General features: G+C 30.0%; 1 protein-coding gene across 2 annotated transcripts; it reads right to left on the bottom strand.

The window, feature by feature from the left end:
* Positions 1-337: 337 nt before the first annotated feature.
* LOC111317001 (O-fucosyltransferase 39-like) lies at positions 338-5,170 on the bottom strand. Of its 2 annotated transcripts, none has more exons than XM_022919283.2 (10): positions 4,637-5,170; positions 3,858-3,920; positions 3,646-3,727; positions 3,416-3,486; positions 3,182-3,270; positions 2,867-3,070; positions 2,305-2,575; positions 1,640-1,867; positions 1,316-1,513; positions 338-922 (listed from the first exon to the last, which is right to left on the bottom strand). In XM_022919283.2, exons 1-10 carry the CDS (start codon positions 4,775-4,777, stop codon positions 713-715), a joined length of 1,557 nt encoding a protein of 518 aa, XP_022775018.2. In that variant the 5' UTR covers positions 4,778-5,170; the 3' UTR covers positions 338-712. The 2 variants fall into 2 exon arrangements, with proteins under 2 accessions (XP_022775018.2, XP_022775017.2); XM_022919282.2 differs by having other exon boundaries at positions 3,416-3,489; positions 4,637-5,164.
* Between the last annotated feature and the right edge of the window lie 10,810 nt (positions 5,171-15,980).

Below are 15,980 nucleotides of genomic sequence, written 5' to 3'. Positions count from 1 at the left end.
TTTACTCGTTCTCCAAATCTTCGTTGAAACCTGTATCTTTCTGTAGTGTAACCAGTGGAAAATTTGTTAACGAGAATGGACAAAGCATCAAGCAAGTGCTGTCCATAACCATGTTCCCTGCAAAAGTTATTCTTTCCTCTCAAGTATCAACGGGGGGCAACACCATATTCAGTTTGCAAGTACAAAAATAAAGCTACTTCTGCAAGAATGGTTTCTTCCATGGTACCAGGACAACAGCCTCATGATTGTACATAACTTCAATTACCAGTATATTGAATTAGATATAATGCTGCCGACTGCCAAGAAATATTGACACCATGAAGGTTGTACAGACAGCTTCTTGCCAAAGGCATTGATGTTTTATGTAATATTGACACCATGAAGGTTGTACAAGACAGCTTCACTGGCAGAGATATACAACAAACAATATTGAGACCTGCCAATGAAATATACGACACATACTCCACTCCATACTCAATAGGATTCACAATAAATTTGATGCTAACAACCCCACTCTCGATATAAATGCCATCATCATTACACTGCACAATACCTAGTAAGAATGCTAGATGTGATACTTTTATCTAAGGGGAGAAATTAGGATTGCTGCTTATTTATGATACCAATGGTAATAGTTGCAGTAATAAAATCAAATAGATACAGAAGATAGTCTCACTTTCCTTCATAATATCTATAAATGATCTTTAGGGGTCTAAGCTTGGCACATGCAATCAGGAGAAGGGTATGTATATAAGGATTGTTTTGGTTTCCTTAACCTGAGTTGCCCCTGTCTGTTTTGATGCCCTTCCACCACTGCCTCACGGAATTCTGACCAAGTAATGTTTTTGTTAAGGAAGAGTTGGCCCAACAAAGCCATATTTGGTCTTATGGTCTTCCGGTTCTCAAAAGTTCGATGTCCCACCTGTTTGCATCATAGCAATTGTCATCCATTATTGGGTTGAAATATGTAACATTAACTTATGCAACATATCAGCTTTCGAAAATATGTTCCAAACTTGCCTTTTTCAAGGTAAATTTCGGCAAAGGTCCTTAAAACTATAACTTCCCAAAATAAATAAATTTAAAACAAGCAAGCAAACACACAAACTTTGAGCATAAGGACATCAAAACCATCCATTGGCACACTCTATTTTCAAGCCAATGAGAATCAAACACTTATTATTCATTAGTGAAAGTGTAGCAGCAAAGTTGAAGGTTCTGTATCTACAAGTAATTCCTGGTTTAGATCTGTGATACTACCCTGTAGATTGCATAAAAAGAATGCACTGCCTATGCATTAGCCAGAAATACTCACCAATGCATTGTGCATATTTCCTGGAGAAGCTGAGACAAAGATGTCACTCTGCATACCAACATAGTAATCAACTGCAGCTAACAAAGAAGCCTTTCCTTTTATGCGGACCCTTTCCTCTGAAGAGGCAAGGCTCTTTTTGTCTTCCATCAGTGGAAACAGCTCTCGTAGGGTGGAAATCCTAGCTTCCCCACCATATACCTGAAATATACAGTCACGTGATGAATATATTGTGGAAAAAGTGAACAACATATTTGAAGAAGTTAAGAGGGAAGGGGTATGGGAGAGAAGTAACACTGCAAAACCAAAATTCCAAAGACAAATGACCTTGTGGGAGGCAAGATAAAGACGGGTACTATTGTCAAAACCCAAAGCTGCTAAAAGCAGTCCAATTTCTTCAGGAGTCAATGGGCAACGCCCCTGACTTCTCAACTCTTCATCAGTAAACTGAGAATTGAGAACCCTCCCTTGCCAAAGTGTTTGTCGATACTTAGCCAGAGCTAATTTTTCAGCTTTACCTCCACCAAAATCACATGCCGAATGGGCAGCCATATCCTGCACATATAGAAAGGTTAGAAAGAAAGCCAGTGACAAAAAAATTGCAGAGAAACTATTAAATGAAATGGGTCAGTCACATGTTAACTAGTTCTTCCGATCTTTAAAACTTGTCAAAAGGACTAGTGGAGGAAGGATGTTTCAACCATGTAACCTTATCACTTTAACAATGGATGGCCATCTTACTTTTCCCATGGACACTGCATGTATAAGTTATGCAGGCTGACAGTGTTTGAGGTCTAAAAGATGAAACAGATATCATAACAATAGAGATTAAGGATTACGTGCAACAGAGCTCAAGTATATAGACAAGTACAAAATCTACGGTTCTTATTTTTTAATATGCTCAACTATATTTCAAACTAAAGCCTATATCAAAACTGATGCCACTTGGTTAAAACACAAGTATCTTAATCTACAGTATAAGGAGGTTATACTTTATCAAACCGAAGGTGTAACACAACAAATTTCTGCGGCCTTTGTTTGTCATTTTGATCGGTTGTCTCCCTGAGATAGTTAGTGCTACGCGCTTCACTTTGACCAGGAGGATAACTGAGGCGATGGACAAGGGCATCTCCAAGTGCTCTAATGTGCGGAACAAAAACAAGCGCTTTAAAGTTGACTTTACAACGTAGTTGCTGGATCCCACTCGGTAAGTTGTCAAAAGACAAACGGTGAGAGAATGGAGAAATGGCAGCAATCCCATAACTGCACCAAAATAGAACATGTTTATTAGATCACACAAATTGGCAAGTAAAAGAACTAATCTAAAATCAGAAAAGCATCAAATTTCAAGTCTCATTATGCATAAAAGTGCAATATCTACAAAGGGGAAGATGAATAGAACATATCATGCTGTGCATGTTTATGTTTAATGCACCATGACAGGAAAAGACATGAGAGAGTACTTGATATGGTACAAAAAAGTCCTTAGGCCCAAAAAATTTTAAAAGCAACTAAACTGTGTATTCAAATCAAAAGGTACAAGTTGCTACCAACCTCTGTAGTACAGGCAAGACATTGTCAAGATACCAGTTTGCAGATGCATGAACAGGTGCTCTTTTAATTCTGGTGGCTCGAATAGCAGTGGCATAATACTCCCTCGTGCTCCAAGAGAATTCATCAGGCAGCTCTTTGACAATTGAAATGTCATCCTTCAATACATTAATAAAGTGATCCACATCAAATATATCGATGAATGAGCTGCAGGGAAAATAATTACTTCAGAAAAAAGCCTCCTTAAAACCGCAAAAACTAGACATTTCCACTTGGAATAAGAAATGGAAAGGATAATTTCCTTCTACACAAAAATACCTTGAATCTTGCCAAACAGGATTTACTTCAAGATGTGGAATCACAAGTGTCGCATTCAGTATTTTAGCAACAGCAACAGCATCACATATCTACATAAAAAGGAATTTAATATCATACTGACTGCTTTTCCAGAGCAAACAAGTGACTGAAATATTTAATCCGGAGAAATAGAATTATTGAATGTTTTGTAATTCTTGACTCCTCTAAGTATGTAAAATGCAAATAAATACCTACCCCCATTCTTTGCTGGTTGAGTCCCCCATCAAGAAATACCTGAAGAAATCCTTCAGGTTTCTGTGGCAATGCTGCTTAAAGTAATCAAAGAGCAAAATCCAAGAAAATTAAGTATTATGATCGGGAAATAATAGTTTAAAATCATTAATACCACAAAGTTGAGTCTCATAACCTGGAATACTAACAATATAAAGAAGCCAAAACTAAAAATCTCATTGCTGATCACTTACAAGGGGCATTTACAGATCTAAGACATGGTCTCCACCCGTGGTCAGCCAAAGGAGCCCAGAGATCAGACAGCTCTCCATTGGACTGAATAGGAACATGGAAGTAAATCAAATAGTAAATTACAAGTCAGAATGCAGTTAGAGAAGGAAAATCCCAACATATACATGTGCAGACACACACGCACTCAGATACTGCGTAACAAACATCTACTCACACTTTCACGCTGTAAGGCACTCCTGAGTAAAGGTAAATGTTTAGGTTTAGCAACGTTCCACTCCTGCAACAAACATCAAAGGGAACAATTGGTCAAATTCCTTTCCTAACTAGATAGTTGAAGTTTATTTCCTTCCCAAGGAGCAAATTATGAGCATTGATAATGCTAACACTCAGAAGTCAGCACAAATGACTACACGGATGATTTTACCTTCTTTCCTGGCCTATGTACTAGGCTCCAACCTCATTTCCATGCGCAAAATCCCATTACCAATTGATTAATGTGGGAATGCACCCTCCAGAGTACAGACTAACAAATGTATTGGTGTTACTGTTACAACAACTTTTCTATTTTTGTCAAATTTGTGGGCAAATATATTTAATTAACCAAAAGAACTCCAAAACTAGCAAAGGCTAAAGAAATTTACAAGAATGGAAGAAAAGTTGAATTACTGGCCATCATTTTCAATTTTCCAGTTGAAGCAAACTAACTATATATATTGCCAAGACAAAAAGTCCTGGTTGGCATCATTTTTTATAAAGCAATCTGATTATTAGACACTTACCTACATAAGCTTGCCACTTAGCCAGAAACTTCTGTCGGCAAAATAAACTCAAACTAATCCTTACTTTCCATTTTTAGTAAACAGCAAGCTCAAACTTCACATTTCTCATTTCCATGAATTTTCCACAAAGGAAATTAGAACCGAGAACGCATTTTCAATTGAAAAAAAAAAATAAAGACTTTTCCGCAAAGCACAAAAGTATATAGGAACATACCGAGAATGTAGAAGGGGAAGCATGGCTGAATGGAGTAAACAAACAAGGCAAAAAAACTGGGAAAAGCAACACAAATAACCCAGCAATTGTTTCTCGTCTAAGAGGATGATAACAATGACTCCGGTGATGAAACCTCATCATTTATTCCCTTAAAGCTGAAAAACCAGACTCCAAGACGACCACTTTCCTCAGTTTTTTTTTTTTTTCTTCTTTGTTGGCTTTGATAGGCCTTGATAGTGAAGACAACTGAAACAAACAACACTAAAACAAAATCTAATCAACAGCCAAAAAGAAGTAGCTCAACTCAAGCACCCAACATCACATGAACCACTCTCTCTTTCTCTTTCTCTTCGTTTTCTTTCTTACTTTATCTCACTTTCGGGCCTTAGTTAAGGCATCTCGCATGGACACCTGTACAGCTTTGAGTACGGAAAACTGTGTACTTTTCGAAAGGGATCCCATCCAAAACAAAACCCATAGGTAAAGTTTAAAGCTTTGTGCTCGTGCATGAAAAAACACAGTTGTTTTTGATCTAATGAAAAAAAAATTTTGATTAAAGTTTTCATCTTCATTAATGAACAGTAATGAGAATGTGATCAAACTACCGACGCTACTATGTCCTAAATCATATTCCGTTAAAATTAAAATTTAAAATTTAAATTTACTAAAAGTTATTTTTTAAAAAAATTAAATAAATCAATTGACTTAAAATTTAAATTCATCTTTATTATAGGTTATAACTATTCAAAGAGTAAATGTTGGGTTAGTTCCTCGGGATTTTCTATGGTTATAGTAATGGGTTTCCATATTTTAGTTCAATTATAATTTTCTTTAAATTGGAATTCACCTAAATGTTGCTTTTTGTGGTATGGGATTCTTAACTTCAATATACAAATGAGAAATGAGCTCACCCTTCTCTTTTATCACCATGAAAGAAATGGGTACCTTTGAAAGGAGAAGAATTTATGGCATCCTACATGTGGAGAAAATTCTTTTCCATTATACAAATACAATAACTCTTGACTTCTTGTCAAGGTAAGGTACAAAAGTTTGTTTGGTTGCTTCTTCTTATTGTAGTGTACAAAAAAATTTTGAGTTTCTCGTTTTCTCAATCAAGCGAAATATGATTATCATTGGAATAATGTCTCATCACACAAATCTTGTAACATTATGTATAATAACCCAAATATATGGTTATACCTATGTAGCTCTATACTAAATGCAAATTGTGAATAAAATAAGATGGGTTGGGATTAGGCTAGCATTTAATGATAACCATTCAATAATTTTGGTACTATGAAAAAGACTACTTCACGATGAGCCAAGTTCAATAGCCATTAGCCAGTCTTCTATGGCAATTGTATTTTTAATAAAGTATTAGTAAAGGATGTCTGGTTTGCAAATTTTTAAATTTTGGGAGAGTAAGTGATTTTGATGTTTTGTTGATCTTATGGAATATAAGGTTTTTGTTTTGATTTATGGAATGTAAGATTATCTAATAATTTTTTTTTATAATATTATCTATGACTAAGGATGTAATCAAATCGAGTAAATACAGTAAAAATCTTGAGTTCAAACTAAACTTGATAGTCGATACTTAGCTCAAGCTTAATAGAATTTTAATTTTTAATTCTGAACTCGACTTAAGATAAAAATCAAGCAATTAAAACTTGCTCGATCAGACTTGTTTACCGAACAAAAATGAGCTTAATTCTTATGCTCGACTTCAAACTCGATTAACTGTTTTCGACCTCGAATTGTTATATAAAATAAAAATAGTAATTTTTTAATTGAAATAATAAAAAAAAATATTAACATATAAAAGCTAGGTTAGGTTTGCGAGCTACTTAAGCTGAACATTAGGATGCTCAAACTTGACTCGCTTGATGATCGAGTCAAATTCGAGTTTTGTCCAAATCGAACTTGAATAGCTTGCGGGCACTTGTGTATCATTTATACCCTTATCTTTGATGACACATAAATAATGTGTGACAGTCATAAATTAATTTATTTAACATTTTCATAATATATTTATTAACACATGAATAAATCGATAGAAATAATAATATAATATTTGAATAATATAAATTAATTTTAAAATAAAAAATTTAATATCTCACATTTGATCAAACTATTTTGACTAATGTTTTATCAAACTTTTTAGCATTTCTCCTTTACATTTTTATTCATTTTTTGATTCTCTAGCTAAAACTTAAACATAATTCATCATTAAGTTGATTGTTTTTAAATATTTTAATACTTTTGTTAATAAAATTGTTGTGTTTTGGTAGTTGAAAAGATAAATATAATATATATGACACCGGAGTGTCTGCACATCATACAACTTGGGCTAAGACTAAGGCAGACTTATCCAAAGATAAGATGGGCTTATCCTTGGTCCAAATCCACTAAATAAATACATAAATAAAGTGGGCTGGAATAGGAATATTGCGTTCACACTAGCTGAAAAAGAAGATCATGAATATGAATGAAATTGTGGTCAAGTTCAGGAGTAAATGGATAGATTATGTTCACATGCAAAATCTCATGATTTTAGGCATGATTTTAGCAATACAATTTGAAAGTTTTCATGCTTGGAGGGATATTCCTAATCTATATATGTTCCATTATTCTTTAGTAAAAGGCAGAATAGAGTTTTCTTTGTCTTTAAACAATTTTTTAGATTATTTTTCAAGTTCTGTATCTCTTAGGTGAATTTCTTAGAGTGGTGAACTTTTATTGTTTTGTATCTTTGATTAAAATTCTTAGGGTGATATTTTTGTATCTCTTAGTTTCTAGTCTTGGTGGTAAACTTTTATCTTTTTTAATCCAATAATCATATTTTGTCATTATTCAAATTCTTATGAGTTATCTTTTTTATAAGTTTTTTGTTTGCAGATACTCTTCAACATCTCAATCATTAATTTTTAACATTAAATTGGTATTAGAGCTATGGTAGATCATCGTCGTCAAGCACCAACAGAAGAGGTTGAAGCCAACATCGATGTTGTAGCAACTACCAATGTTGACACAAGGAAACCCTTCATAGAAGAGATGCGGTAACAGATCCTTCAACTACAACATCGAATGCATATATAAGAAGAGAGAGAGAGGAGATAAAGAAGCAATGAATGAGGAACGAAAAAGGTGAAGGAGAAACCAATCCACACCGTGAAAACAACAACGATTCTGATGATAACATCCTATCTCACCCACGACAAGTAATGATTATTTACGTAGAAACCAACTTTATCCTAGCATATTCAATTCGAAGATAAAAATTTTTGAGTTCGAGGAAAAGATGCAACCTGAAAAATGCTTAAATTGGTTGCACACAGTGAAACACATATTTGAATACTATGATGTCTTTGACCATCATAAGGTGAAGCTAGTAGCCATCAAACTCAGAAAGTATGTATTCTTTTGGTGAAAAAATCTAAAGAAGCAAAGGAAAAGAGAAAGTAAGAGAAAAATTGTAACTTGAAAGAAGATGAAAGAGAGTTAAAGAGAAAGTATCTTTCAGACAACTTTTAGCAAGACGTCTTCCTTAGGCTCCATAACTTGAAGCAAAAGGATTTTTTAATAAAAGAATACATTAACAAGGAAAGCATGTCCAAGACCAATGTTTCTATCAAACCCCCTTCAAATCTACACCTAAAGGAGAAAACAACCATTCCTAACAAACCATAATCTAGTGTTGTCAACAATCAAACCCAAAAAGACTTCAAGTGCCAAAGAGTTAGGCATATACATTCTAAGTATCCAAATCTCAAGATAGTTACGTTGGTTGAAGATGAAGATCTTGAAAATACTGAAGGAAAAACTATTAAAGTATCCCAAGATCTTGAACAAGGTGTTAAGGAGACTACGGTGATCTTGAATCTTCACTTGATATACAATACAACTTGAGTGATGTACATGTAGAGAAAAGAGACTGGTTGTACAAGAATAAATTTTGTACTAAAAGCATTACTCATGATAAGGTATATGATATTATAATTGATTGTAAAAGTTTTAAAAACGTTGTTTCTACTTTTATAGTGCAGAAATTAAGCCTTAAAACAGTGGATCACCTCTAACCATATAAGTTATCTTGGCTGCAAAAAAAAAATGAAATCAAGGTTTGCAAGAGGTGTTTGGTTCTTTTTTTTCATAAGAAAGAATATCAAACAGTGGGATCTCGTTTTATTTCAAATAGAGTTTGTCTACAATCGCTTACCAAACCAAACCACTGATTGCAGTCCTTTTAAGATGGTATATGGTAAGAATCCAATCAGTCCTCTAAATTTAGTTTCTTTCTCTACTAACCAACATTTTGATGGAGATCTAAAAAAAATGCCAAAAGTATCAAAATATTTCATGAACATGTTCGAAATAAAATTTTATAAAAAAATAAAAAACATAAAAAGGCAATAATCATGCATCGAAGACATGTGAAGTTTAAAGAGCATGATTTGATATGGATTAACTTGTGAAAAAAAAAAGATTTTCTCTAAGAAAATTTGGCAAATTACAATCTAAGGTGGATAGACCATTCAAAATTCTCTAATGTATTGAGAAGAATACCTACAAGATAAAATTTTTTGACACTTATGAAGTATCTTTCACCTTCAATGTTACTGATTTATGACCTTACTATGACGAGAATACTAGTTTAGATTTGAAGATAAATCTTTTCTAACCAGAGGAGATTGACACTAGAGTGTCTACACATCATACAACTTGGGCTGAGACTAAGGCAGACTTATCTAAAAATAAGATAGACCTATCTTTGATCCAAATTCACTAAATAAATACATAAATAAGATGGGCTGAAATAGAAAGATTACATTTACACTAGTTGAAAAAGAAGATCATGAATATGAATGGATTATGGTCAGGTTCAGGAGTAAATAAGCATATTATGTTCACATGTAAATCTCATAATTTTAGCAATGCAATCTTAAAGTTTTCATGCTTGGAAGGATGTTCCTAGCCTATATATTTTCCATTATTCTTTGGTAAAAGGTAAAATAGAGTTTTCTTTGTCCTTAAGCAATCATTTTGATTGTTCTTTAAGTTATGTATCTTTTAGGTTAATTTTTTAGAGTGGTGAACTTTTATTATCCTTATCCTTGATTAGAATTCTTAGGGTGATGTTTTTGTATCCCTTAGTTTCTAGTATTAGTGGTGAACTTTTATCCATTTTAATCCAATAATCATATTTTGTTATTATTCAAATTCTTGTGAATTATCTTTTTTGTGAGTTTTTCTGTTTGTAGTTAATCTCTACATCTCAAACATCAATTTATGGCATCAATATACTATATACTCTTTTAAATCATATGATAGTTTGTTATTATAAAATTATTGCATTTGTTGTTATTAATTATTTTATGATGAATTATTTAATTTTATAAGAAAATGATGATTGTTATAACTTTCATCATCTATTCCATAAAAAAAATAAAAATCTATACTATTATATATAAAAGGGATATCGAAAGAACTTGGAACTACCACGTTTTAGGTCTTTTTGTGTTTTGTTTGCCACGATTTTTTTCTTTTACTTTTTAAGCACAAACAAAGAGCAAATTGTGGAAGCAATGCATTAAGTCATTGACGTTTGTTCTCACATGTTTTTGTTTCTATTTTCTTTCTCTCTTTCTCTCTTTCTTTTCACATAGCTGAGACAAATTGACAAAAAGATAGAGAGAGGAAAATAATATTCAAAGCATAAAACTTTCCCCTTCAATCAAACATTCTTTTAATCCTCTTTAATATTGTTTTCCCTTTCTATTTATTTTCCTCTTTACCCAATGAAGAAAATAGTATTTCTTTTTAAATCTCTCTTAATCTCTTTTTGTTAGGTAACTTTCTTTCTTTTTATAAATATTTTTGTTTGTCTTCATAGTTTAGATTCAAATCTTAAAAGGCCAAAAATTGGTAAGTAAGATTATCCCTGATCTGTGAATTAGGGTTTGAAAAGTTGAGACTTTGAAACCACCTTGTGGTTTTTTTGGAATTTTTTAAGGAATTTTTTATTAAAAGTTTGAATCTTTATTGCTTTTTTTAAAAGTATTTTTGGTTTTCTTAATTGGGTTTAAAGTAGTTTTTCAAGTAACTTTGATTAAATCAAATTGGCTTTGCCTTTGATCTTATTTCCTATTCAGTTTGAATTTTGGTTTTCAAATTTCTTCATTTTTAGGTTTTTGAATTAAAAAAAAAGTTTTTTTTTGCAATTTTAGAGTAGTTTTTGAAGGGATTCTTTTGATTTTTTTTTTTGAAAATGTAAAATTTGGGGTGTTTGCTATTTGAATAAAATTTTGATTGTAGATTTGAGGTTTTCTAGTTTTTTTTGTTGGTTAAAAAAATTTGAAACTTTTTTTTTAGTTCATTGCTAACATCAATTTTAAATTTGCATTAACTTTTTCTATTTCCCCCTTTTAAAGTTATCTATAATTGTTAACTTAAAAAAAAAAGTTATATTTTCAAACTGCATTGGATTCTACAATGTAATTTAGTGCTGGGGTCTTTGATTTTTGTCCAATTTATCAATTTTTTAGATGTTTCGCTCACCCTTTCCTCTTCACAAAGGTAATGCATTTTTTTTCCTTTTGCTTTTTTTTTTCTCTTTTTTAATTTTTTTGTTATTATTATATCATCAATACAAAAAAAAAAAAACCATTTTTTTAAAGCATATATATTAAAAAAAAATTAGTTTGATTCCTAAAACCCTCAATAGGTTACGTTATAGTGAGTGAAGGGTTAGTGCTTACTCTAAGTGAATTAAAAGCTTTGTGGTTGATATGATTTCATTAAGTAATTATTTTCTTTTTCTATTTTAACTCTCTTCCACTCTAATAAGAAAGGAAATGGGAAGAATATTATATGATTTTGGGTTTTTTCTTGAACATTTGTAAAGGAAATTTAAGGATGGATCTTATTATTTCTTTAGTAGTCCAAAATTGTTTATGTGGGTTTTTTGTTGCATGTTATTGGTAAGAGCTTTGCTTTAATTTGATGAGTATTTTATTTTATTTTATTTTTTTTTGTAAAAATTGTAAAAGGTTTAGTACTATTTTGATCGAAGGTGAGCTTTTTTAAGAATTTGTTCATGTTAGTTCATCAGTCAATAGTTCTTTTTTTAGTATTGATATTTCAGATTTTCACTTAAGATATCATACTTTTCAGGTACTATACTCATATTCTATTTGATCACCTTTTACCACTTAATTTAGTGATGTATATTCAAATTTATAAAGGGTTATTTAGGCAAACACTATGGATGCTTTTTTTTTTTTTTTTTTATCTTAGAAGCGGGCTAGGTATATGAATTGAGACTTCTAAATTTAGTTGCCTGGTACATTTGACTATTTGACACATATTTGTGTTCATGTGGTTTTAGAGTAAAATATTTTCTATTTGTGTTTTTGACATTTTGGACTCACTTTAATGGTTTAAGCATTTGCGAAAATTTAATTATTTGTTTCGTGTTTGTTTGTACTTTCATTCTTAATTATTCTATATATCCATTCAGGCTCATTAAAAAGTCAATCACTTTAGCATATGATATTGTTCACTAAACACATCTCCAAAGCTTTGGGTCTCCCTCTAAATCTGGTGTTAATAACATGGATAAAATAAGTTCATCAATCAATAACTTCAATATTTGCTTGAGTATTTATTTATTTGTTTTTGGGTTTGAAGTTTCTCTTTGCTTTGATATTTTTTTATATTTAATCTTATGGTGGCTAATTTTTTTGGAAACGTTGTGAGTTTTGTTTTGTTAAATTTTTTTTGCTTTGTAGGGTTTTTGTATTCTTTTTTTGTTTAGAAATTTTAGATTTTTTTCAATGAATGTGTTTCTCTTTTGATGGGTGATAAAATTTTTGGGTTTTTGGTTTTTGGTGATATTTATTAAATTAGAGATTAGAGATTTGTTTTTTTTATTTTTTATTTTTTTGTTGTGTTTGTGTATTTGGTAGAAAATTGTTTGGGTGGGTTTTTTTATTACATGTTGATAGGAAGAATTTTGCTTTAATTTGATGAGTTTTTTTCTTCTTTTTGCAAGAATTGTTGGAGGTTTGGTGCTATTTTCTTTATGTCACAAATGAATGAACAATTTTCAACTTAGCAAGAAATGTTTAAGGTTTTTGCAGGACATTCTTAAGGTAGTATTAAGTTTTCTTTATAATCATGAATGATTTTAGTCGTTAAAAATTACTTTTTTGTTTTTCCTTTTGTCATATGATTTGTGTTACAAATTTTAGGGCTAAAAGTTTTTGTTGACATCATAGTAAGAGATGCAAAGATGAGAAGAAACATCTCACTACAAGTTGATTGACAATGAAATTACAATAAAAAAATTGAAAATTATTAAAAGAACAATTTCATAATACTTATATTTTAATGACTTGAATGTTTTCCTACAGGTTTTCATTCCTACTTATGATAAATCTAGAGCTTGGTTATATAGAGGAAATTATTTTATTTTGAATGATCATAAAATTGTAGGTTTTTTGTATTTCATCGTTTAGAAAAATGTTGAATATGATGAAAAATAAAAAAATAATGGTCAAATTGGTTCAGATGATGGATTTGATTAGATAAAAAACTTTGTTATGGACAGAGAACCAAATGAATGACAAGAAGAGCAAGAAAAAAGAAACATGGTTTTGGATCAAAAAAATGCAAAAAAAGTGTCACATGGATTTATTCTCACTTGATCTAAACGAAGAATGTTTTATAGAAATAGAGACTGCAAAACATCAATAAAGAAAAATGATGTAGAGGATTTTGTTGATGGAAAGTTTTGGCTTGAAGAATATGAAAGTAAAAAGGAAGGTGATGTTAGGAGTTCGAATTTTGCGATTCCAGTAGTTGAACTTAGCGTTAAATGTCCATTATATTCTTAATGCAACCTTGATCCTCTATGGTGAGATCTTTATGTTGTTAGATCTTTCCTTTATGTTATTAAAAAATGATTTGATAAATTCAAATTTTCAATTAAAGACCTCCATTATATTTTTTAAATTTCCACTGACCATTAATAAGTTTTAAGTCAATAGAATACTAAAAAATATTATAACAAGCTGTGCAAAACTGGGCTTTATGCACTAGTTATTTGTAACAACCATCATATATATTTTAATGACTTTTCTTTTTTGACTTTATTGTTGGGTTGCAGATCTTTCACCACACAATTTTTTGTCAAGAAAAATATTGTGATTACAAAAATCCATGTGAGTTATACTTTGTTTGCTTTCAAGTTTTTTTTTTTTTTAATATTTTTATACCATAATTCATATGGTCTAAAAAAATTCTCTAATTCCACTTATACATACCTTTTTTTTATTTAGTAGCAAGAGGTTTTTAAGTTTTGCTAAGTATATCTCTTCTTCAAATTGGTCCAAACAAGCATATTTACATCAGTTTAGCAAATTCATAAAAATTATTTTCTAATAGCCTTTCAGTAAATTTAAACTCATATAACAAATATAAAAGTACACTCATTTTGCCACTTAAGTCAACTATCAATTGGTTGGCCTATACAACTTTAATTTAAAGTCAATACTTTCTTTTCTTTGGCATTCAAAACCACAGACTCTACAAATATGTATGATAATAAATGACATTTATATGATGTAAATATCATTTATTATGATAATAAATGACATCACTTTCTTAAACATAATTTATTTTGTAATTGAATGACAAATGTTGTCTATTAAATAAAAAAAAATTTATAAATTGAAAATAAATATTTTATTGCAAATATTTGTTTTTTTCAAATAATTAGAATATTATTGACATAATATACATATGTTAATAATTTTTATTATTATATTTTTATTAATTAAAATCAAATTAATTATAAAAAGACTTAATTAAAAATAAACTAAAATAATTGAATTAGTTTTTATTTTGTATAAAATGATATTTCCTATGCATAATGTTAGGTGTCAAATGTTGAGATTTTAATACTTTTGCACTCTCAAATTGAGCCTTTATTTATGATACAATTTCTATGATATTGAATTATATAATAGCCACTAAATATCAATTATTAAGGGCAACAAATTGGACAAATTTTATATTCTACCAAAAATCTTAAAAAATTTCAAAGAAAAGAAGGTTTTTTTTAAAATTATTTTGAGCTATTTTCTTTCTTTTTAACATTATTGATAATCATGAAAATTCTTAGAGAATTATATTTCATGAATCAAACATGTCAATCACATTATGAAAATTAAATTTTAAAAAAAATCTTAAAATTTACAAACCAAATGACCTGTATTTTAGAAGCAAGGAAAGAAGAAATTTTGTACTCAAATATTTTATCAAATTTGATAAATTTTTTTCCCCAAACAACTGCTATCCACAAAGTTGGAATATCCTAAAAAATATACTTAAATCTAAATAGAGGTTATCAAAATAAGTCGTCAACTATTTTGCACTTAAATCACCGTTCTTTCAGCTCATTAATTAGGGCTACAAAACAAAATATTACACTATGTATTTCGAGTAAACAATAAAAACCAGAAAATCTCATTGCAGTAAGATATTTCAAAGCCCACGATTATGAACCTTGAACTCTAAATTTAGTGGGTGAGCCAGGCCCATGATATAGTTAATTACAAATAAGACCTTGCAGCGAGCTACTTTTAAACCGTATGGCCAATGCACTCTTTTTTTTTTCTTTTTGCAATGTAAAAAAAATTCTATTGTAAATGAAAGTAATTAAAAAGGTAAATTAATATTTTTTAAGAATTATGAAATTATATAAAATATTGTTTCATGGATAATAATTATGTAATTTTTAATTTCTATATTCAACAAATAATATTTGAATTAGTGTTATATAGTATATATTTTTTAAATTACACTTATAATTAATTGAATAATTAATAATTATATCATAATTAAATTATAATTACTGAATAATTAATTAACAAATTATAATATAATTAAACAATCAAACCATTCACATAATGGATCTTAAACTTAAGAGCTCAATATTTTATTTTAATAATTTATTTATGTATTTAATCAAGATTATCTTCTTTTTTTTTTTGCTACTCCTTATATAACAATAATATTACCTCTTTTTATCATTGTTTATTTTTCTTTCAATGAAAATTATCTATAAAATCATATGTACTTTTTTTGTTAAAAAAGAAAAGAAAAGAAAAAACAACTAATCATTCATTAAATGTCACCATTAATTAGTTTAAATATTTTATAGGAACAAATTTGGAAATGGATAAAAAGATGGCAGTTGAGCAACTTACCAATCTTCCAACTACATTTTCATTGAAGAGATGATGATTGAGGGATTTTCAAAATTGGGCAATAGAGTAAA

Source organism: Durio zibethinus, chromosome 24 (genome assembly GCF_047325235.1).
Source record: "Durio zibethinus cultivar Kanyao isolate XHJ-2024 chromosome 24, ASM4732523v1, whole genome shotgun sequence".
NCBI classification, from domain to species: Eukaryota; Viridiplantae; Streptophyta; class Magnoliopsida; order Malvales; family Malvaceae; genus Durio; species Durio zibethinus.
This window is presented reverse-complemented; position numbering and strand designations above follow the sequence as displayed.

What these genes read in the sequence shown, in the direction of transcription:
- LOC111317001 (XM_022919282.2), bottom strand. Translation starts at nt 4,777, where the DNA reads ATGATGAGGTTTCATCACCGGAGTCATTGTTATCATCCTCTTAGACGA. An exon ending in CTTCCCCTTCTACATTCTCG is followed by an intron (nt 3,921 to 4,636) that starts GTATGTTCCTAT and finishes TGTTTGTTGCAG; the next exon opens with GAGTGGAACGTTGCTAAACC. An exon ending in GTCTTGCCTGTACTACAGAG is followed by an intron (nt 2,576 to 2,866) that starts GTTGGTAGCAAC and finishes ATTTTGGTGCAG; the next exon opens with TTATGGGATTGCTGCCATTT.